This window comes from Papio anubis, chromosome 11 (assembly GCF_008728515.1).
Source record: "Papio anubis isolate 15944 chromosome 11, Panubis1.0, whole genome shotgun sequence".
In the NCBI taxonomy this organism is placed as follows: Eukaryota; Metazoa; Chordata; class Mammalia; order Primates; family Cercopithecidae; genus Papio; species Papio anubis.
This window is the reverse complement of record NC_044986.1, coordinates 69,759,536-69,782,356: the sequence shown is the minus strand read 5'-3', so window position 1 is coordinate 69,782,356 and position 22,821 is coordinate 69,759,536. Positions and strand designations below refer to the sequence as shown.

The 22,821-nt window shown below is 40.8% G+C and overlaps 1 protein-coding gene across 3 annotated transcripts in view; it reads right to left on the bottom strand.

Moving 5' to 3' along the window:
- Positions 1-22,821, bottom strand: part of FAM149B1 (family with sequence similarity 149 member B1) — a 78,405-nt gene that overhangs the window by 11,382 nt on the left and 44,202 nt on the right. For all 3 annotated transcript variants that reach the window (XM_003903780.2, XM_009214704.1, XM_017962942.3), the window contains exons 7-9: positions 20,018-20,205; positions 2,386-2,510; positions 38-141 (exon numbers count right to left, since the gene is read on the bottom strand). In XM_003903780.2, coding sequence (XP_003903829.1) covers positions 38-141; positions 2,386-2,510; positions 20,018-20,205 — 417 coding nt within the window. The remainder of the gene's footprint in view (positions 1-37; positions 142-2,385; positions 2,511-20,017; positions 20,206-22,821) is intronic.

Genomic DNA, 22,821 nt, shown 5'->3' with positions numbered 1-22,821 from the left:
TTTACACTGTATAGTCTGAAAATGTTGAACTTCTTACAGGAGCTTGTCCATTAGGGAGAGATTTCTTGGCTGTAGAGGCATCCCATGAACCAAGAGACCATTCACATTTGGCTGATGACTGCTTGCTTGACAGAGACTCATCTACATGTTGAAAGAAGATAATACTCATGATCGGTTGGAGAAGACACCTGTTTGGTTTTCCAACTTTGCCAAAAGTTAATATTTCCAATTTGGTTATTTATACTTTTTCCCCATGCTTTAATTTTTGTAACATCTTGGGGCCCTTAGCTGGGGCCCCAAGTCAACTGTCCATGTGATAGGGTCCCTCCTTTCCTCTCCATTCCTAAATGACAGCAGGTAGGGGAAGCCTGATCAATCTGGATGAAAACAGTAGCCCTCTCATGGGGAGTGAGGACGTTTGTTGTTGTTATTGTTTACATTAAAATAGAGAAAACTCAGACAAAATATGGAACAATAATAGAAAATAGTAAGGGGAAACTCTAACTTAATCTCCTTCATCATCACATAATCCTGCACTCTGCAAACTAGTCCTCTTTCACTACCTGTGGAGCAGGTCAGCCCTCAGTGAAAACCTAAATCCTAAAGACTCTGTACTAGGAGGTAAGCTTATCTGTTCTAATTTTAGCAGGATGTAATGTTTCTTTGACTGGCATTGCCCCCCTAGAGCCCTGCTTGTTTTCTCAGGTCATCAGCTCATTGCCTTTTCTGCAATCTCCGCTGCCACAGAATGTATTTTCCTTCCTCTTTCTCTTCAGAATGTTTGAGTTAACTCTTCTCCTTCCGTAGGTCATCAGTGACCAGAATGTCTAACTATTCAGGGCTTAAGTTACTAAACCACAGCCACAACAGTTCAACATGCAGAAGTGCTTTACTACCACGAAGGGAACATTAATTTACCTGGTTCATCCCTGGTGTGATGACTTACGAGCCTTCCTAATTTTCTCTTTTTTTTTTTTTTTTTTTTTTGAGACGGAGTCTCGCTCTGTCACCCAGGTTGGAGTGCAGTGGCGTAATCTTGGCTCACTGCTACCTCTGCCTCCCAGGTTCAAGTGATTCTCCTGCCTCAGCCTCCAGAGCAGCTGGCACTACAGGTGCCTGCCACCATGCCCAGCTAATTTTTGTATTTTTAGTACAGATGAGGTTTCACCATATTGGCCAGGCTGGTCTTGAACTCCTGGCCTCAAGTGACCCGCCAACCTTGGCCTAATTTTCTTTTTAAATACCTGTTTTGTAAATCCAGCTGCACAACATCTGGCCAATATACCAACACCTTTCTCTTTTTTTTTTCCCCCAAAAGTAACACCAGGAAACTGTTGTGTAGGAACTGAGATACATAAATCATTACACAGGGATAAGACCAACCTCATCTGCCTCCTGCAAGAAATACTATCTTTGTGCTTGTTCAGACTCACTTGAAATAGCTTTTCTCTTTGTTTTTGTTTGATGTTTATACCTGGTTTATGAGTACTAAACATCCAAAAGGCAAAAAAGTTAACAGATTTAAATATTAAAAAACAAAAACAGGCTGGGTATGGTGGCTAATCAGGAGGCTGAGGTGGGAAGGTGGCTTGAGCCCAGGAATTTGAGACCAGCCTGGGCAACACAGTGAGACTCCTGTCTCTAAAAAACAAACAGGGACAGGGTGCGGTGGCTCATGCCTTTAATCCCAGCACTTTGGGAGGCTGAGGTAGGCGGATCACATGAGGCCAGGAGTTCGAGACGGGCCTGGCCAACATGGTGAAACTCTGTCTCTACTAAAAATACAGAAATCAGCCGAGTGTGGTGGTGCACATCTGTAATCCCAGGTACTCAGGAGGCTGAGGCATGAGAACTGCTTGAACCTGGGAGGTGGAGGTTGCAGTGAACTGAGATCATGCCACTGCACTCCAGCCTGGGTGACAGAGCAAGACTCTGTCTCAAAAAACTGGGGAGAAAAAAAAAAAAAAAAAAAAACAGGGTGGGCCAAGTTGATGGAAAAAGGAAGGAAAAACTCAAAAGGAAGGAGACATTCCAAGGACAATGTCAAGGCTGTGAGAATCTAAGATGAGTCATTTTTATCATAAGGGTATCCTCCACTCTTCCCAAAACAGACTTAGGCTGACCACGTGGTTGATTCTAGGTTGCACAACTTATGGATGCCTCCTCAGAAGAGCTGACTGAGAAGTATTTATCAACTCTAATTTGCTATTAATATTTTAAACTGAAACTGACCAATGCAAAGAGTCACTGGATTATTATGATAAACATATAACTCTACTAAAACATATTCAGTCAGAAATCATACAAGTAAGGCAAACAACTCTGAGCAAATTTCCTCTGGTGAGAGTAGCCCTGTGGTCTCCAACTGATCCCTCCGAGGCTTACCGGATTTGAGGTAATGGACAGCACCTTAGACTGTGGCACTCGTGGTAACACCAAAGGATGTGGTTCACTCAGCACACATGAACTTTCTGAATTGGGTCTGGTAATTGCAACATCACTCTCATCATCTGGGCAAAGGAACAGAATATATTATCCATGGATAATCTTCTGGCCCACAGCAACAGTATTGTGAAAAAAGATCTCTCCTGAGAATTCATAATCTCAAACAAGGCTTCACTTACCTTTGCAGCCCAATTTTATACCACCTGCATGGTTCAAAAAACCCCTCCACCCAAGACTAGTTGAAAGTGGTTTCCCAGGCTGATGATGCCTACTGGTACCTGGCGGAAGGAGAAAAAGATCTCTAGGGCACAGTTGTCCCACACACCTTTGGAGTTGATGGAAATGTTTTACAACTGTGCTGTCCAGTGTGGCAGCAGGCACCACCCTCCTGTAGCTATAGAGCATTTAGAATGTGGCTAGGGAGTGAGGAACTGATTAACTTACAGCCAAATGTGGCTGATGTCTACTCTATTGGACAGCGTAGCTCTAGGGAAACCTTCATTAATCCAGATCTCAATTCCCACAGGTAAAGTTATGAGATTAGAAACCATTGTTAAGAATCACTGGCCGGGCGCGGTGGCTCAAGCCTGTAATCCCAGCACTTTGGGAGGCCGAGACGGGCGGATCACGAGGTCAGGAGATCGAGACCATCCTGGCTAACACAGTGAAACCCCGTCTCTACTAAAAATACAAAAACTTAGCCGGGCGAGGTGGCGGGCGCCTGTAGTCCCAGCTACTCGGGAGGCTGAGGCAGGAGAATGGCGTAAACCCGGGAGGCGGAGCTTGCAGTGAGCTGAGATCCGGCCACTGCACTCCAGCCTGGGTGACAGAGCAAGACTCCGTCTCAAAAAAAAAAAAAAAAAAAAAAAAAAAATCACATCCACGAAGAAACAAGGCATCTTGAAAAAAAGCAAGCAGAAACAACATAATCAGATCAGTAAGGACTTCAGAAATTGGAATTGACAGATGTAGAATGTAAAACAAAAGCAGAAATAGAAAATACGACTAAGAACAAGACACCATAAAAATGACCAAGCAGGCTGGGCATGGTGGCTGACATCTGTAATCCCAGCACTTTGGGAGGCTGAGGCAGATTGCTTGAGGCCAGTAGTTCAAGACCAGCTTGGGCAACATAAGGAGACCCCCATCTCTACAAAAAAAAAATTAAAATTAGCTGGGCATGGTGGCATATGCCCTTGGTCCCAGCTACTTGGGAAGCTGAGGTGGGAGGACAGCTTCAGCCCAAGTGATTGAGGCTGTAGTGAGCTCTGATGGCCCCACTGCGCTCCAGCCTGGGCAACAGAGTGAAACCGTGTTTCAATAAATAAAAATACAAAATATTTTTCTTCATTAATGTAGACTGTAAAACTATCTTGATTAAAAGTTAAAATGATTATAAAAACAAGTTATAAATATATGATTACATTTCACCAGAGTTTTATACACTTTGAGGTTACAGTTCACAGCCCTATTGTATATATTGCAAACCTGCATGCAGTTAGGCTTTTCTCCTCGCACAACGGTTGGGAAAGTTGCTCTAATAATAGAGATAGGGGCCGGGCGCGGTGGCTCACGCCTGTAATCCCAGCACTTTGGGAGGCCGAGGCGGGTGGATCACAAGGTCAGGAGATCGAGACCACGGTGAAACCCTGTCTCTACTAAGAATACAAAAAATTAGCCGGGCACGGTGGTGGGCGCCTGTAGTCCCAGCTACTCAGGAGGCTGAGGTAGGAGAATGGCGGGAACCCCGGAGGCGGAGCTTGCAGTGAGCCGAGATCGCGCCACTGCACTCCAGCCAGGGGGACACAGCGAGACTCCGCCTCAAAAAAAAAAAAAAAAAAAAAAAGAGATAGGTTTGTACCAGCACCTGTCAGTTTGTTCTAACAACAATGAACCAACTGGTCTGTAACAAAGCCAAAACTGCAAGTGTTCTCTTTCTATAATTCCAGTTATTCTAATAAAAAGTAATGACAATAGCTAACATTTATTGAGCTCTTAAATATTCCAGGAACTACTCTATATACTTTCATGTAACTGGTTTATTTCTTAAACAATCCTATGAAATAGATATTAGTATTTATACTCATTTTATAGATAAACTGAGGCTCAAAGAAGTTAAGCAACTAGCCAAGAATCTAAATAAAGTTAGTGTCAGAGCCAGTGGTCAAGCCCAGGTTGTCTGGCAACAAAGTTGGTATCTTTTTTTTTTTTTTTTGAGACGGAGTCTCGCTCTGTTGCCCAGGCTGGAATGTGGTGGCGCAAGCTCTGCTCACTGCAAGCTCCACCTCCCGTGTTCACGCCATTCTCCTGCCTCAGCCTCCCAAGTAGCTTGGACTACAGGTGCCCAATGCCACGCCCGGCTAATTTTTGTATTTTTAGTAGAGACGGGGTTTCACCATGTTAGCCAGGATGGTCTTGATCTCCTGACCTCGTGATCCACCCACCTTGGCCTCCCAAAATGCTGGGATTACAGGCGTGAACCACCGCGCCCGGCCCGAAGTCTGTACTTTCAATCATTATATGACACTGCTTCTCATGGGGATCATGTTGTAGAGCAGGGTTGGCAAACTATAGCCCATGGGTCAAATCGGGCCTACTACTTAAAAAAAAATTATTATGGTAAAATACACATAACTTACCATTTTACCATTTTACACTCATGTTACTTGACAACAGGGATACCTTCTGAGAATGGCATTATTAGGTGATTTTGTTGTTGTGTGAATGTCTAAGTGTATTCACACAAACCTAGGTGGTACAGCCTATTACACACCTAAGCTAAATGGTTTAGCCTGCTGCTCCTAGGCACAGGCCTGTACAGCATGTTACTGTACTGATTACTGGAGGCAACTATAACACAATGGTAAGTATTTGTATATTTAAACAAGCCTGAACATAGAAAGAGTACAATAAAATTATGGTACAAAAGACAAAAATGGTACACTGGTATAGGTTACTTAACCATGAATGGAGCTCACAGGAATGAAAGTTGCTCTGAGTGAGTCACTGAGTGAGTGATGAGTGAATGTGAAGGCCTAGGTCATTACTGTACTGTCTATAAACACTGTACACTTTGGTTATACTACAATTTTTAAAATTTCTTTTTCTTCAATAAATTACCTTTAGTTGTACTTTTTGACTTTATAAATTTATTTTTTTAACTCTTTGATCCTTTTGAAATAACAGCTTAAGACACAAAACACTGTACAACTGTACAAAAATATTTTTATTTCCTTATTCTATGAGGTTTGCCTATTTTTAAATTAATTTTTACTGTTTAATCTTTTTGTTAAAATCTAAGACACAAACACACACATTAGCCTAGGCCTATATAGGGTCAGGATCATCAATATCACTGTCTTCCACCTACCGATCCTGTCCCACCGGAAGATCTTCAAAGGGTGTGTAACACACATGGAGCTGTCATCTCCTGTGATAACAATGCCTTCTTCTGGAATACCTCCTGAAGGACCTACCTGAGGCTATTTTACAGTTAACTTTAAAAAACATGGTAGGAGAACACTCTAAAATAATGATAAAAATATAGTATATACATAAACCAGTAATATAATCGTTTATTATGAAGTATATGTACTGTACATAATTGTTTACACTGTATGTTTATATGACTGGCAGTGCAGTAGGTTTGTTTATATTAGCATCACCACAAACACATCAACACATCAGTAATGAGTTGTGCTTTGACTTTATGACAGCTACAATATCATTAGGTGATAGGAGTTTTTCAGCTCCATTATAATCTTACGAGACCATCATATATGTGGTCCAACGTTGACCAAAATGTCATTATGCCACACATGACTGTATACAATTCAGCAGCATTAGTTACATTCATCATGATGTGCAACACTTACCTCTAGTTAAATAACTTTTTATCACCCCAAAAAGAAACCCCATACGAATGCCTGTTTTTGAAAATAACGTTGTGGCTGGGCGCGGTGGCTCACACCTGTAATCCCAGCACTTTGGGAGGCCAAGGTGGGTGGATCACCTGAGGTCGGGAGTTTGAGACCAGCCTGGCCAACATGGTGAAACCCCATCTCTACTAAAAATACAAAAATTAGCCGGGGGTGGTGGCGGGCTTCTGTAATCAGAGCTACGTGGGAGGCTGAGGCAGGAGAACCACTTGAACTCAGGAGGCAGAGGTTGCAGTGAGCCAAGATCACACCACTGCACTCCAACCTGGGCAACACAGCTAGACTCTGTCTCAAAAAAAAAAGAATAAAAAAAAGTAATAATCATTTGTTTATTCTCATAGTGGTATAATATTCCATTGTATGAATATATCACGTTCTACTGTTGATGGACATGTGGGTAGTTTCTGATGTATGTTTTCTAGCATATAGTGATATTTATGAACATTCTTGCACATATCTTTTGGCGAACATATGTACTGAGTATATACTACTGTACACAGCGAAGCCCAATCATTTACATCTTATTTATGACTGCTTTCATGCTACAAGGGCAGAGTTGAGTAGTTGCAACGGAGACTGTATGGTTGTCAAAGACGAACCATAGTCTTGTATAGTCAAAGACTATACACCGGCCTCTGTATAGACAGTAGTTTCCTGACCCCTGTTTTAAGGTATTTCAGTCAACCTACTAAAGGCCAATTAGAGATCCTCCAGCTCCATTTCATAATGTCTTGTTTTTAGACTTTAGTCTCAAAATTACAGTTATAATACAATAAAATAATCTTAATGTATGAATGCACAGAAAAATAAAAGAATATTAATTCACAGCCCAACACTGGTAAATTGTGAAAGGTGAAATAAGATTTTATCTGGTACACGGTGGTTGATATACTGAAACCAGGAGTTCCTTTGTTTATTACCAGGGTTTATTATTATGGGAGTCTGGGTATGACTCTGGACTTTTTTTTTTTTTTTGAGAGGGAGTCTCACTCTGTTGCCCAGGCTGGAGTGCAGTGGCCGGATCTCAGTTCACTGCAAGCTCCGCCTCCTGGGTTCACGCCATTCTCCTGCCTCAGCCTCCCAAGTAGCTGGGACTACAGGCACCCGCCACCTCGCCCGGCTAGTTTTTTGTATTTTTTAGTAGAGACGGGGTTTCACCACGTTAGCCAAGATGGTCTCGATCTCCTGACCTCGTGATCTGCCCATCTCGGCCTCCCAAAGTGCTGGGATTATAGGCTTGAGCCACCGTGCCCGGCCTACTCTGGACTTTTAATTACTACCTGTCCCGTGTCTCAAAAAAATTAACCTCATATAATATAAACTGGTTCATTTTAAAGAGAGTGCTAGTCCTGTTCTCTAATACAAGCTTTAGAAAACAAAAACAAAAACAAAACCTAACACACATACAACATAGTGGCTTAAAAATAAACCCACGAAGACCACACATCAAGGGTGGCAAATGTGGAACAACTGGAATTCACACAATACTGGAGAGGCTGTAAGTAGGTATAACCACTTTGAAAATTCTTTTGGCCGTATCCACTGAAGTTAGAATAGCATATCCTCTGACCTAGCAATTCTACCCATATGTATCTAGTACTTAAGTTCATCAAAAGACATATACAAAAATATTCATAATAGTATTATATTCTAGACAAACCACCCACATATCCATCAACAGTAGGGTGTGATATAGTCATACAATGGAACACTATAAGCAATGGGAATAAACTTGTTGTGAACAAAATGTAACTGAATCTAACAAACATAATATTGAATAAAAGAAACCAGGTGCATAAGGGTATATACTGTATGAATCCATTCTTACAAAATTTTAAAACAGGCAAAATTAATCTGTGTTGTCGGAAGTCAGGATGAGGTTACTCTTGTGGGGGCAGGATTAAGTAGCTGACTGAGAGAAAGCATGAGAAGGGCTTCTGGAGTACTGGCAACAGTCTGTTCTTGATCTAGGTGCTGGTCATACAAGTATACTGTTTTTCTTTTTAGAGACAGGGTCTTGCTCTGTCATCCAGGCTGGAGTATATTGGCACAGTCATAGCTTACTGCAGCCTCAAACTCCTGGGATTAAGGGATCCTCCTGCCTTAGTCCCCTGAGTAGCTAGGACTACAGGCATGCACCACCACACCCTGGATAATTATTTTTATTTTTTGTAGAGACAAAAAAATCCTCAAGCTTACTTGATGTAAACTTACTTTATAATTTTCTATGTGTATATTACACTTCAATAAAAACTTTTTTTTCCCTTTTACTCCTGGCAAGCTGTGATTAAATAAAAAGTTTAAAAATGTTGGACTTCTGCTTCCAGCCAAGATGGAGTAACATGAACTGGGTTTACTCTCCTGCTTAAAACAACCAATAAAACAATGAAACAATGGCTTTCAAGACACTGTACATCAGATAATGAAAGTTAGTAAACCCTGAGATGATACATGAGACTGGACCTGCAATTGCCTTGAAAAAGTTTCCAAGATATGGCATAAAGAGTGGGAACTGAGGCACAAGCCTGGTGGACTCCCCTGAGTTGAGAGTCCAGAGACCAAGGCAGCTCGGATTCATAGAACAGAGTATCTTAGAGAAGAGAAATACACAGGAAGAGAACCCATGATATCTGCAGAAGGTGGGGCATTGTTTGAGCATTCAAAAGGTACTGATCAGTGCACGTTTGAGAAGAAGCCACCTGAGGCTAGGAAAACAAAAACAAAAACAAACCCTGAAAGACGGGAACAGTACCTGCTACTCACATGAAACAAGGAATACTGCCTGTTCCCACCCACCAGACCAGAAAAACTCAATTCATGGAGCACTGGGCAGAATAAGATCTTGCCTGAGCAGGTGGGTAATAATTAGCTCCAGACTGAACATTGCTCCAGACCTAACAAATCATAAAAGAAAGACCAGAATGGGCCGGGCGCCGTGGCTCAAGCCTGTAATCCCAGCACTTTGGGAGGCCGAGACGGGTGGATCACGAGGTCAGAAGATCAAGACCATCCTGGCGAACACGGTGAAACCCCGTCTCTACTAAAAAATACAAAAAACTAGACAGGCGAGATGGCGGGCGCCTGTAGTCCCAGCTACTTGGGAGGCTGAGGCAGGAGAATGGCGTGAACCCGGGAGGCGGAGCTTGCAGTGAGCCGAGATCACGCCACTGCACTCCAGCCTGGGAGACACAGGGAGACTCCGTCTCAAAAAAAAAAAAAAAAAGAAAAGAAGCAGTAATAAAAAGAAATTCATCCCTTAGTAAGGTAAAATTCACAATGTCTGAAATCTAATCAAAGATCACTAGGCAGGAAAATACAAGCCATAATGAAGAGAGTATCAACTGAAACCAACCTAGAATTAATACAGATATTCAAGTTATTCCACATTTTCAAAACATCAAATAGAGACATGGAAAATATATATGTCTCTCTCAAATCATACTTTGAGATGAAAATGACAATATCTCACATGAAATACACTAAATGAGCAGATTCAACATTATAGAAGATTAATGAACTTGATGGCATAACAATAGAAATTGCCCAGAATGAAATACACACAGAAAAAAAAAGAATACAAAAAAAATTTTTTAAGGCATGAGTTACCTGAGGGATCAATGATCAAATGGACTAATTTGTGAGTGACCGAAGTCCTGATGGATGATGAGGGACAGAAAAAAAAAATCTGAAGAAATAATGGCCGAAAGCTTTCCAAACAATGAAAACAAACCTATAGATCTATGAAGTTCAACAGACTCCAGGCAGAAGAAACATGAGGAAAACTACATTAAAGCACATCATAATCAAACTGTTCAAAATCAGTGATAAAGAGAAAATCTTAACAGCAGCCAGAAAAAAAAAAAAAAAAAAAATACATGCACACAGGAACAAAGATAAGGATGACAACAAATTTCTTTTCAGAAACAATGCAAGCGAGAAGAAATGGACAGCATTTTAAAAGTACTAGAAGGCAAACTATTCACATAGAGTTCATAAAATTTCATTGCAAAAATGAAAGCAAATAAAGAAATTTTCACATCTACAAAAGAAACAGTTCATCACTAGCAGACCCACATACAAGAAATGTTAATGGACATTTTTCAGGCTGAAAGAATTTAAAAAAATTTTTTTAAGATTCATATAACATAAAATTCATCATTTTAACCATTTTAAAGTATACAGTTCAGTGGTTTTTAATATAGTCACAATGTTGTGCAATCACTACCACTATGTAATTTCAAAAAATTTCTATCACTCCAAAAAGAAACACGGTACCTCTCAATCTCCCTCTTCATCCATCCCCCAGCAACCACTAAACTCTGTCTCTATGGCTCTGCCTATTCTGGACATTTCATATGAATGGAATCATACCATATACATCATGCTTTGTGATTGGCTTCCTTCATTTAGCATATTTTCAAGGTTCATCCATGTTGTAACATGTATCAGTACTTAATTCCTTTTTATGGCTGAATAATATTCCATTGCATGGTGTACTAGTCTGCTAGGGCTGCCATAACAAAATAGCATTGATTGGATGGATTACACAATGGACATTTATTTTCTCACAGTTCTGGAGGCCAGAAGTCCAAGATCAAGGTGCTGTCCTGGCCTTCAGGTGGCCACCTTCTTTCTCTGTCCTCATATGGCCTTTTCTCCACGTGTGTGTACAAAGAGATCTCTGGTGTCCCTTCCTCTTCTAATAAGGACACCAGCCCTATTGGATTAGGAGCCCACTTTTATGACCTCAGAACCTGAATTACCTCCCTAAAAGCCCTGTCTCCAAATACAGTCACTTTGGGGGTTAGGGTTTCCACATACGAATTTCAGGGGGGAAATAATTCATCCCATGACACATGGATAAACCAAACTTTGTTCATTCAGCAGCTGATGGACATTTGGGTTGTTTCCACTTTTTGGCTATTATGAATAATGCTGCTATAAGCATTCATGTTCAAGTTTTTGTATGGACATTTGTTTTCAGTTCTCTTTTTTATATACCTAGGAGTGGAATTTTCTTGGTCTTTTGACAATTTTGTGTTTAACATGCTGAGGAGCTGCCAAATTGTTTCCACAATAGCTGCAGCATTTTATATTCCCATTGCAATGTATGAGGGTTCCAATTTCTCCATATCTTTACTAACACTTGTTATTTTTCTTTTAAGAAATAAAATGTAATTAAAAATATATATACACATAGCCATCCTAGTGGCATTGAGGTGGTATCTCATTGTGGTTTTTATTTGCACTTCCCTAATGACTAACGACGTCATTAGGGAACAAAGACAACATCTTTCATGTGCTTATTGACCATTGGTATATCTTCTTTGGAGAAACATCTATCCAAATTAGTTGCCCATTTTAAAATAAAATTGCTTTTATTATTGAGTTGCAGTTCTTTAACTAGATCCTTATCAGTTATATGATTTCTAAATATTTTCTCTCATTTTACAGGTTGTCTTTTGCTTTCTTGATAATGTCTTTTATAGCACAAAGTTTTACATTTTGATGAAGTCCAAATTATCATTTTTTCTTTTGCTGCTCATGCTTTTGGTGTCGTATCTAACAATGTCATGTCAAATTCAAGGTCATGAAGAGTTACTCCTTTGTTCTGAGAGTTTTATGATTTTGGCTCTTAAATTTAGGTTCTTGATCCATTGTGAGTTGATTTTTGTATATGGTATGAAGTCAGGATTCAACTTCATTCTTTTCCATGTGAATATACAGTTGTTCCAGCATCATCTGTTGAAAAGACTATTCTTCACCCATTAAATGATCTTGGCACCCTTGAAAACTAATTGGCCACATATGTGTGGGTGTATTTCTGAACGTTTGATTCTATTCGGAATCATTGATCTATTTGTCTGTCCTTATGCCAGTTTCACACAACCAGTTTTGATTACTGCAGTTTTGTCGTGACTTTTTAAATCAGGAAGTGTGAATCCTCTAACTTTATTCTTTATAAATACAGTTTTGACTATTCAAAGTCTCTTGCATTTCCATATGAACTTCAGGATCAGCTTGCCCATTTCTACAAAAAAGGCAGCTGGAATTTTGATAGGGATTGTACTGAAACTGTAGATCTATTTGGGGAGTAATAACATCTTAACAATATTAAGCCTTCCACTCCAAAAACATGCGATGTCTTTCCATTTCTTTAGGTCTCCTCTAATTTCTTTCTATAATATTACATAATTTTCAGTGTGGAAGTCTTGTACTCCCTTGGTTACATTTATTTCTTTTATTCTTCTTGATACTGTTGTAAATGAATTCATTTCTTAATTTCCTTTTTGACTATTTATTGATAGAGGTTGATAGAATTTTGAGAAGCATGATAAAAAATGCATAAATTGCTCTGAACAGACTGAGAGCAGAAGTCTAGACCTGGAACATGTTATTGGTCACTGGAGGGAGACACTTGTTATTTAGTGGCAAAAAGCTTAGTGAAATGGTCTCCTGTGGTCTTGTAGAAAGCATAACTTCTAAGTGATGATCCAATCCATGTGTTGAAGGTGACGCCCAAGTTTTTTCTTGCTGCTTATAATAAAATGTAAGATGAGAGAGAAAAATTGAGGGGAAAGCTGATCAACAAAAAGTAACCAGGACTTGATGATTTTGAAAATTCTCGGTCTCTCTAGAGGGTAAAAGATGCTAATACTGGCCAGAGTGATCTAGAGAAAAAAAGGTGCGAGTAGACAGCCTTTTACTAACATCTCAGAAAGATCAAAAGGTTAGAGTATTTGCCCACACAAAGGGTCCCTTCAAGAGATCAAGGGTTGATCTCGAAGATCCTCTTAAACCACAGATAAGGGCTTTGTCTCTCAGCCAGCCGTTCAAGCAGGACCCTAAGATAGGGAAGAAATGATCTGAAAAGATACAGATGTGGCTCTTGTCTAATTTGGTAAACCCCACTGATACCATGAAGAGCCAGAAAGTTTTTGAGAAAATTATTTCAACAGAAAAACTGCCAATTTGGACTAAAGGGACAGAGTCACTACAAAATGGAATAAAGTTGTCAGACCCCCAAAATTCTACTGGCAAGAAACAGACTGATAAAACCACTTAGCTATAAACACGTTACCATTCATGAAAAAAGGAAAGATGATTCAGAGGGTGAAACCAGGCACCCTGAGAATGGAGCAAAGAACTGCAGAGGATTAGTCCCTTGAAACTTAGTCATGGAACTTCCAATATTTACCCAGCTGGATTTCAGAATTGCTGTGAACCCTTTTTTTAACCTTCCATTCCCTGCTCCTTTTAACTGTACTGTCTATAACTGTTATCCTTTGCCTGTCCCACTCTTGTATGCTGGGTGTGTTGGGGTCAGACAACTTGTCTCTTTAGTTTCACAGATCTACAAATGGAGAGAAATTGTGTATAGAACCTGTACTGAATGGATTACATCTAGGAACATCATCCACACCAGGACCTGATTTAGATGATAAGATTCCAGACCTTTGAGCTGATGCTACAATGGGATGGGACTCTTGAAAACCTTGGGAGTGAGGTGAATGTATTTAGTATGTGGGAGAACATGAATCATTGAGGCATGTAGTAGACAGACACTAAGGTGGCCCATGCATGATTCCTACCTCTTGGTGTTCATGCCTACGTGTAATCTCCTCACTCTGAGTGTGGGCAAGACTTGTGACTTGCTTCAGACCAATAGATAATGGTAAAGGTAATGGGATGTCATTCCCATGATCACATTATATTATATAGGCTTTTGTCTTGTTAGTCCACTAGCTCTCAGTCTTTCTTCCTGGCTTTGAAGAATAAAGCTGACATAAATACTACAGCTATAAGGAACTGTATGCTTCTAAGAATGCACAAAAGTGTAAGTGGCTTCTTCTCTGGTTGAGTCTCCACATGAGAGCCCAGCCCTGGCCAACACCTTGATCGCAGCCAGGTGAAACCCTAAACAGAGAACTAGCTAAGCTGTTTCTGGACTTCAGACTCACAAATATATGAGGTATGTTGTTTGAAGCCACTGTTTGTGACAGTTTGTTAAGCAGCACAGAAAACCTACATAAACAATTCTTAACAAGTGAAATGTATATCTAACTATAAGCCAGCCATTCTACTATGAAGAATTTACCCAGTAAAAAAAATATGTATGCCCCCAATTTCTTGTACAATAGCGCTTATAACACCTTTACATGTAATGGCCCAAAGCTGAAAAGAATACAATTGGCCATCAACAGATAAACAAATTGTGATACAATGGAATACTACTCAGCAATAAAAAGGAATAAACTGTTGATACTCATAATGACAGTGATGAATCTCAAAATCATTATCCTGAGTGAAAGAAGCCAGACAAAGAGTACATGTGATTCCACTCACATGAAACTCTACAAAATGCAAACTAATCTACAATGGCAGAAAGCAGATCACTATTTTTGTGATAATCACTTTGGAGATGCAGAGATAGGCAAGGGCAGGAGGAAGGGATTACAAAAGGCATAAACTTTTGGGGGTGATGGATATGTTCACTATATTGATTGTGGTGATGGTTTTATGGGTATATACATAGGTCAGAACTTATAACACACTTTAAATATGTAGTTTGAGGGGCTCTACCCTCCCTGGTGGCAGGCCCAAGGTACATTTTGAGAATTTAATACTGGGCTGCACCCTATCCTTGAGCCAAGTTTGAGTTGATGTTGCTGTAGCTGCCACCTGGTAGAGGAGGGACAGGGAAGCCACGCTCTCCTATGCATACCTAGGACAATACCTGATTCCCTGGTATAGGCTGCTGTGAGACCAAGACTTAAGTGGACTGTACTCCTCACATCTTCTTGCTCATGGCCCCTATGAGGCCAGTACAGCTGATACCAAAATCAGACAAGGACACAATGAAAAAAGAAAAGACCAATATCCCTGATGAACATACAGACAAGAATCCTCAACAAAATACTAGCAAACTGTATCCAACAGCACATCAAAAAGACACTACAACATGACCAAGTGGGATTTATCCCAGAGTTGAAAGGATGATTCAACATATGCAAATCAATAAATGTGATACATCATATAAACAGAATTAAGGACAAAAAACAAATGATCATCTCAATAGATGCACAAAAGGCACTGGATAAAATTCAACATTACTTCATGATAAAGGTCCTCAACACACTAGGCATAGAAGAAACATACCTCAACATAATAAAGGCCATATACAACAAACCCATAGCTAGCATTATACTTAACAGGGAAAAACTGAAAGCATTCCCTAAAGCTAGAGCAAGACAAGGATGCCCACTTGCACCACTCTTATTCAACAAGTCCTTGTCAGAGCAATCAGGCAAGAGAAAATAACAAAAGGCATCCAAACTGGAAAAGAGGAAGTCAAATTGCCCTGTTTGCTGATGGTATGATCTTATATCTGGAAAACCTGAAAGACTCTACCGAAAAACTTATATTTGATAAATAAATTTAGTAGTTTCAGGATACAAAATGAAGATCCAAAAGTCAGTAGGGTTTCAATACACCAATAATGATCTAGCCAAGGACCAAATCAAGAAGGCAACTCAATTTATAATACCTATAAGAAAGTAAACTATCCAGGATTACATTTAAGCATGGAGGTGAAAGATCTCTATAAGGAGAACTACAAAACACTGACTAAAGAATTCATAGATGATACAAACAAATGGAAAAACGTCCCATGCTCATTGAAAAAATCCATATTGTTAAAATGACTGTACAGATCAAGCAGTCTACAGATTCCACACAATCCCTATCAAATTACCAATGCCATTTTTCACAGAATTAGAAAAAAAAATCCTAAAATTCATATGGAACCAAAAAAGAGCCCAAATAGCTAAAATAATCATAAGTAAAAAGAACAAAGCTGGAGGAATCACATTACCTCACTTCAAATTATACAAGAGTATAGTAATCAAAACAGCATGGTACTGGTATAAAAATAGACACACAGACTGATGGAACAGAATAGAAAACGAAGAAATAAAGCCATATACCTACAATCAACTGATCTTTGACAAAGTCAACAAAAATCTACACTGGGGAAAGGATTCTATTAAATAAGTGGTGCTGGGAAAACTGGTTAGCCATATGCAGAAAAATGAAACTGGACCCATACCTCTCAGCATATACAAAAATTAACTCAAGATGGATTAAAGACTTAAACCCAAGACCTGAAACTATAACAATCCTAGAAAAAAACCTAGGAAAAAGTCTTCTGGACATTGTCCAGGCAAAGAATTTAAGACCAAGTCTTTAAAAGCAAAAGCAACAAAAACAAAAATAGACAAATGATTCAATTAAACTAAAAAGCTTCTGCATAGCAGAAGAAATAACAAAATAAGCAGACAACCTACAGAATGGCAAAAAATATTTGCAAACTATGCATCTGACAAATGACTAATATCCAGAATCTACAAGGATTTCAACTCAATAAGAAAACAATAACCCTATTTAAAAGGGGAAAAAGAACATGAACAGGCTGGGCATGGTGGCTCACGCCTGTAATCCCAGCACTTTGGGAGGCCAAGATGGGCAGATGGCTTGAGCCCAGGAGTTTGAGACCAGCCTGGGCAACATGGTTAAACCCTGTCTCTACAAAAAAAATACAAAAGATTAGCCAGTTGTGGTGGTGCATACCTGTGGTCCCAGCTACTCAGGAGGCTGAGGTAGGAGGATCACTTGAGCCCAGAAGGTCAAGGCTGCAGTGAGCTGTGATTGTGCCACTGCACTCCAGCCTGGGTGACAGAGAGGTGGGGGGGGAGGGGGACAGAAACAGAGAGAGAGAGAAACAAGACGTGAACAGACATTTTCAAAAGAAGACATACCAGTATCCAACGACCATATGAAGAATGACACGGTGGCTCAAGCCTGTAATCCCAGCACTTTGGGAGGCCGAGACGGGCGGATCACGAGGTCAGGAGATCGAGACCATCCTGGCTAACACCGTGAAACCCCGTCTCTACTAAAAATACAAAAAACTAGCCGGGCGAGGTGGCGGGCGCCTGTAGTCCCAGCTACTCGGGAGGCTGAGGCAGGAGAATGGCGTAAACCCGGGAGGCGGAGCTTGCAGTGAGCTGAGATCCGGCCACTGCACTCCAGCCCGGGCTACCGAGCAAGACTCCGCCTCAAAAAAAAAAAAAAAAAAAAAAGAATGACAGATGTTGGCAAGGACACGGAGAAAAGGGAACACTTATACACTGTTTGTGGGAAAGTAAATTAGTACAGCCTTTATGGAAAAAAGCATGGAGATTTCTCAAAGAACTAAAAATAGAACTACCATTTGATCCAGCAATCCCACTCTTGAGTATATACACAAAGAGAAAGAAATTATCAAAAAATATTTACAGCCAGGTGCAGTAGCTCATGCCTGTAATCCCAGCACTTTGGGAGGCTGAAGCAGGAGGATCACTTAAGGTCAGGAGTTCAAGACCAACCTGGCCAACAAGGCAAAACCCCATCTCTAATAAAAGTACAAAAAATTAGTTGGGTGTGGTGGCGTGCACCTGTAATCCCAGCTACTTGGGAGGCTGAGGCAGGAGAATTGCTTGAACCCAGGAGGCAGAGGTTGCAGTGGGCCAAGATCATGTCACAGAGCTCCAGCCTGGGTGACAAGTGAAACTCCGTCTCAAAAAATACATATTTATTCACACTCATATGTTTATCGCTCCATTATTGACAGTAGCAAAGATATGGAATCAGCATAAGTGTCCATCAACAGAGGACTGGATAAATAAAATGGACTACTACTTGACCATACAAAATAATGAAATCATGTCTTTTGCAGCAACATAGATGGAACTGGAGGCCATTATCCTAGCAAACTAACTCAGAAACAGAAAGTCAAATACCACATGTTCTCACTTATAAGTGAGAGCTAAATGGGTACACATGGACGTACAGAGTGGAATAAGAAACCCTGGAGACTCCGAAAGATGGGAAGGTGGGAGGGAGGCAACGGTTGAAAAAGTACCTGTTGAGTACAATATTCACGATTTGAGAGTGATGGGTACACTAAAAACCCAGATTTCATCACTAAGAAATACATGCACATAAGAAACCTGCACTTGGACCCTTCAAATACATAAAAATAAAATGAAAAGAAAAAAATAGTGTAGTTTATTATATATCTATTATGCTTTAATAAAGCAGTTTAAAAAACATGCTACTTGCACATGATTTTTCTTCGCAAATCATTATATTCAAAGAGAAACTGCAAGCTCTGTCTAATCATCATAGACTAGGCCTTTTTATTTATCTACTTATTCTCAAATATTTGCTGAATACCTGTTAGTTTCTGTGGGAAATACAAACATAAGTCAGACCTACTGTGATCTGAAATCAGGGGCAGAGACTAAATATATGGTCATATCATACCATATCATGAGATGATAATAAACATACATTTGGTCTCTGCCCTTTTTTTTAATTTGAAATGGAGTCTCACTCTGTCAACCCAGGGTGGAGTGCAGTGGCGCAATCTCGGCTCATGGCAAGCTCCACCTCCAAGGTGCACGCCATTCTCCTGCTTCAGCTTCCCAAGTAGCTGGGACTACAGGCACCCGCCACCATGCCAGGCTAATTTTTTTTGTATTTTTAGTAGAGATGGGTTTTCACCGTGTTAGTCAGGATGGTCTTGATCTCCTGACCTCATGATCCACTCGTCTCAGCCTCCCAAAGTGCTGGGATTACAGGCGTGAGCCACCACACCAGCCCTAAAACTCTTATAATACCCAAAGTGGTAAGTGTTTTTTTGTATGCTAATCATATGACTGGTGGTTAGGGACTCCTGGATAGTCTGAGGATTGGGTAGGGAGATAATGGTTGGCAGGGGAACCAACCATGTGATTAGAAGGTTGGAACATTTTCACTTTTTCAGCCCCAACCCTTGTCCTCTAGGGAGAAGACAGGGGCTGAAGGTCGAGTTAATCAGCGATAGCCAACAATTTAATCATGCCTACAAAATGAAACCTCCATAAAAACCCTAAAGGACTAGGTTCAGAGAGCCCTAAATAGCAGTAGGTCAGAAATTCAGGTCACAACTTGGAGCCTGCAACTGGCATCTGAAGTTGGGGGTAGTCTTGTGGGACTGGGCCCTTAATTTGTGGGATCTGACAGTATCTCCTGGTAGATTGTGTCAGAACTGAATTGAATTACAGGACACTCCATTGGTGTCTACTGGAGAATGTGGTGTCAGAATTGCTTGGGCTGTGGGGGAAAAACCCCACCCACTGGTGTCAGACATGTTGTGGTATGTGAGAGGACAGAGTCTCTCATCTTATGCCCAGGCTAGAGTGCAGTGGTACAATCATAGCTCACTGCAGCCTTGACATCCTGGGCTCAGGTGATGCTCCCACCTCAGCCTCTTGCATAGCTGGAACTACAGGTATATGCCACCATGCCTGGCTAATTTTTAATTTTTTTAGAGAGATGGGATCTCACTGTGTTGCCCAGGCTGGTCTCAAACTCCTGGGCTCAAGTGATCATTCCCCTTGGCCTCCCAAAGTGTTGGGATTATAGGCATGAGCCACTGTGCCTGGCCCATACCCACCTTTTGCACTATGAAGCATATCATCTAATAGACTGGTTAGGGTTTAGAAATCATAAACAATTGATCTTTACATTGTTTTCACAAAGATCCTTACCAGAGGCAAATCCTTCCCAGTGACTACGTGTCAACTCCTCCATACAGCTCACAACCTTGCTCCATACATTGTCAAACACATAAGCAAGGACATCTTCTTTCATGCAGTAAAATGGAGCAATGGGAGGATACCCTAGTTTCGGTTTCTCTGTAGCTGCTGCTGATTTCTTCCCATGAAATCCCTCTTTCCTGTAACAGAAGCAAGAGGGAAAAACTTCATGATGATTCTTCACTGAGTGTTCACCACTGTCCTTTGTGCTTCTTAGGAACGACTGGTGCTCCCACCCTGCCTGCCCTGCTGCCTGCCCAGCATGTGGAGCACATGTATGAAGCTGTCTTGGGAACTAAGGCAGTTCTCAACATAAGAGATTGCATTTCCCTTTTTATCCCCACTCTATCCCACTATTCTGCCAAAAACTAGAACAAGAAAAAGAAGGCTGAGAATCATTATTGCATTGGGAGAACCCGCTCCCGATAGTTACGTGGGTTCTATTTCCTAGGTGTCTCAGCTGGTTTGAGAAATAGAGGGAAAGAGCACAAGAGAGAGAAATTTAAAGCTGGGTGTCCCGGGGAGACATCACATGTCTGCAGGATCCGTGATGCTCTCCGAACCGTAAAACCAGCAAGTTTTTATTAGCAGTTTTCAAAAGAGGAGGGAGTGCAGGAATAGGGTGTGAGTCACAGAGATCACATACTTCACAAGGTAATAAAATACCACAAAGCAAGTGGAGGCAGGGCGAGATCACAGGACCACAGTATGGGGCGAAATTAAAATTGCTAATGAAGCTTCGGGCACGCATTGTCATTGATAACATCTCATCAGGAAACAGGGTTTGAGAGCAGACAACCTGTCTGACCAAAATTTATTAGGCGGGAATTTTTCTCGTCCTAATAAGCCTGGGAGCGCTACAGGAGACCAGGGCTTATTTCATCCCTTCGGCTTGGACCATAAAAGACAGCACGCCTTAAGGCGTCTCTTCTAAGCCAGCTTCAGAATTTGTTTTGTCTTAGTTTATATAATACATCTATCTTAGGTGAGCACAACTACCAGCCAGATTTTTTCCCCCAGAACTCCAGGGCTATTGGTATTCCTGTCTGGAGAAGCAGAGTTAACTTGGCTAACTGAGACTTTCTGGGCTACAGACACAAGTGTCTCTAGAAGAGCCTATAAACCTACCCTCAGGGCGCATTCTCTTTCTCAGGGATGTTCCTTGCTGAGAAAAAGAATTCAGTGATATTTCTCCCATTTGCTTTTGAAAGAGGAGAAATATGGCTCTGTTGGTCCGGTGGCCAGAAGTCTTATCTCTGGTGTTCCCTGAACATTGCTGTTATCCTGTTTTTTTTTTTTCAAGATGCCCAGATTTCATACTGTTCAAACACACATGCTCTATAAACAATTTGTGCAGCTGACACTGCACAAATCATCACAGGGTCCTGAGGCGACATTCATCGTCCTCAGCTTACGAAGATGATGACGGGATTAAGAGATTGAAGTAAAGACAGGCATAGGAAATCACAAGGGTATTGATTGGGGAAGTGATAAGTGTCCATGAAATCTTCACAATTTATATTCAAAGACTGCAGTAAAGACAGGCATAAGAAATTATAAAAGTATTAATTTGGGGAACTAATAAATGTCCATGAAATCTTCACAATTTATGTTCTTCTGCCACGGCTTCAACCGGTCCCTCTGGGGTCCCTGACTTCCCGCAACATTATTGTATACACTAATTTCCCATATGTGTTTTGGTTTATTTTTCAACCCTCAATCTTTTCAATTAGGAACATTCTAAAGGTCCAACTACTGATTTTGTGTTTTTTAGCTTTAAATGAATGAGCATTGTTAATTGCGCAGTTATGATGATTAAGCACCCGGAAATAATTTTTGTTGTAACAGGAGAAAACTTAGATTAATTTTTGTTTGTTTGTTTGTTTTTGAGATGGAGTCTCACTCTGTCGCCCAGGCTGGAGTGCAGTGGCGCGATCATGGCTCACTGTGACCTCCATCTTCTGGGTGCAAGTAATTCTCCTGCCTCAGCCTCCCAAGTAGCTGGGATTACAGGAGCCTGCCACCATGCCCAGCTAATTTTTGTACTTTTAGTAGAGATGGGGTTTCGCCATGTTGGCTAGGCTGGTCTCAAACTCCTGACCTCAATCCACCTGCCTCGGCCTCCCAAAGTGCTGGGATTACAGGCATAAGCCACTGCACCTGGCCCTTAGATTAATATTAATGTGATATTTAATGATGTGCATGGCAGTGTCATGATGCTGTGTAATTATTATACTTGAGGCGATGATTCATTAGAGAAACATTCCACCTAAATGATTAAAATTAGTATACTTTTACTAAGCCAAATAAACATTTGGTAATTGGTTAGAAAGGAAAAGGAGGGGAGCAAAACAGCACAGGAGCTTCTCTTGAGGCTCTTCTGGGGACAGTTGTGTCTGTAGCCCAGAAAGTCTCAGTTAGCCAAGTTATCTTTGCTTCTCCAGACAGGAATACCAATAGCCCTGGAGTTCTGGGGGAAAAAATCTAGCTGGTAGTTGTGCTCACCTAAGTTAGATGTATTACATAAACTAAGACAAAACACATTCTGAAGCTGGCTTAGAAGAGGAATAAATAACTCCAGGTCTCTACAGTGAAAGTTACCCCTAGGGAAACAGAGATCTCAAGTATTAGGAAAACGTAGGCAGGAAAGAAGGGTGCAACAAGGCTTATGCAGCGTAGCTACAGACTCTCATCTCTGCCTTCCCTAAGAAGAGTTGGCCTGGCATTAGGTGGGGGAGTATGGTGAGCAGTATTAA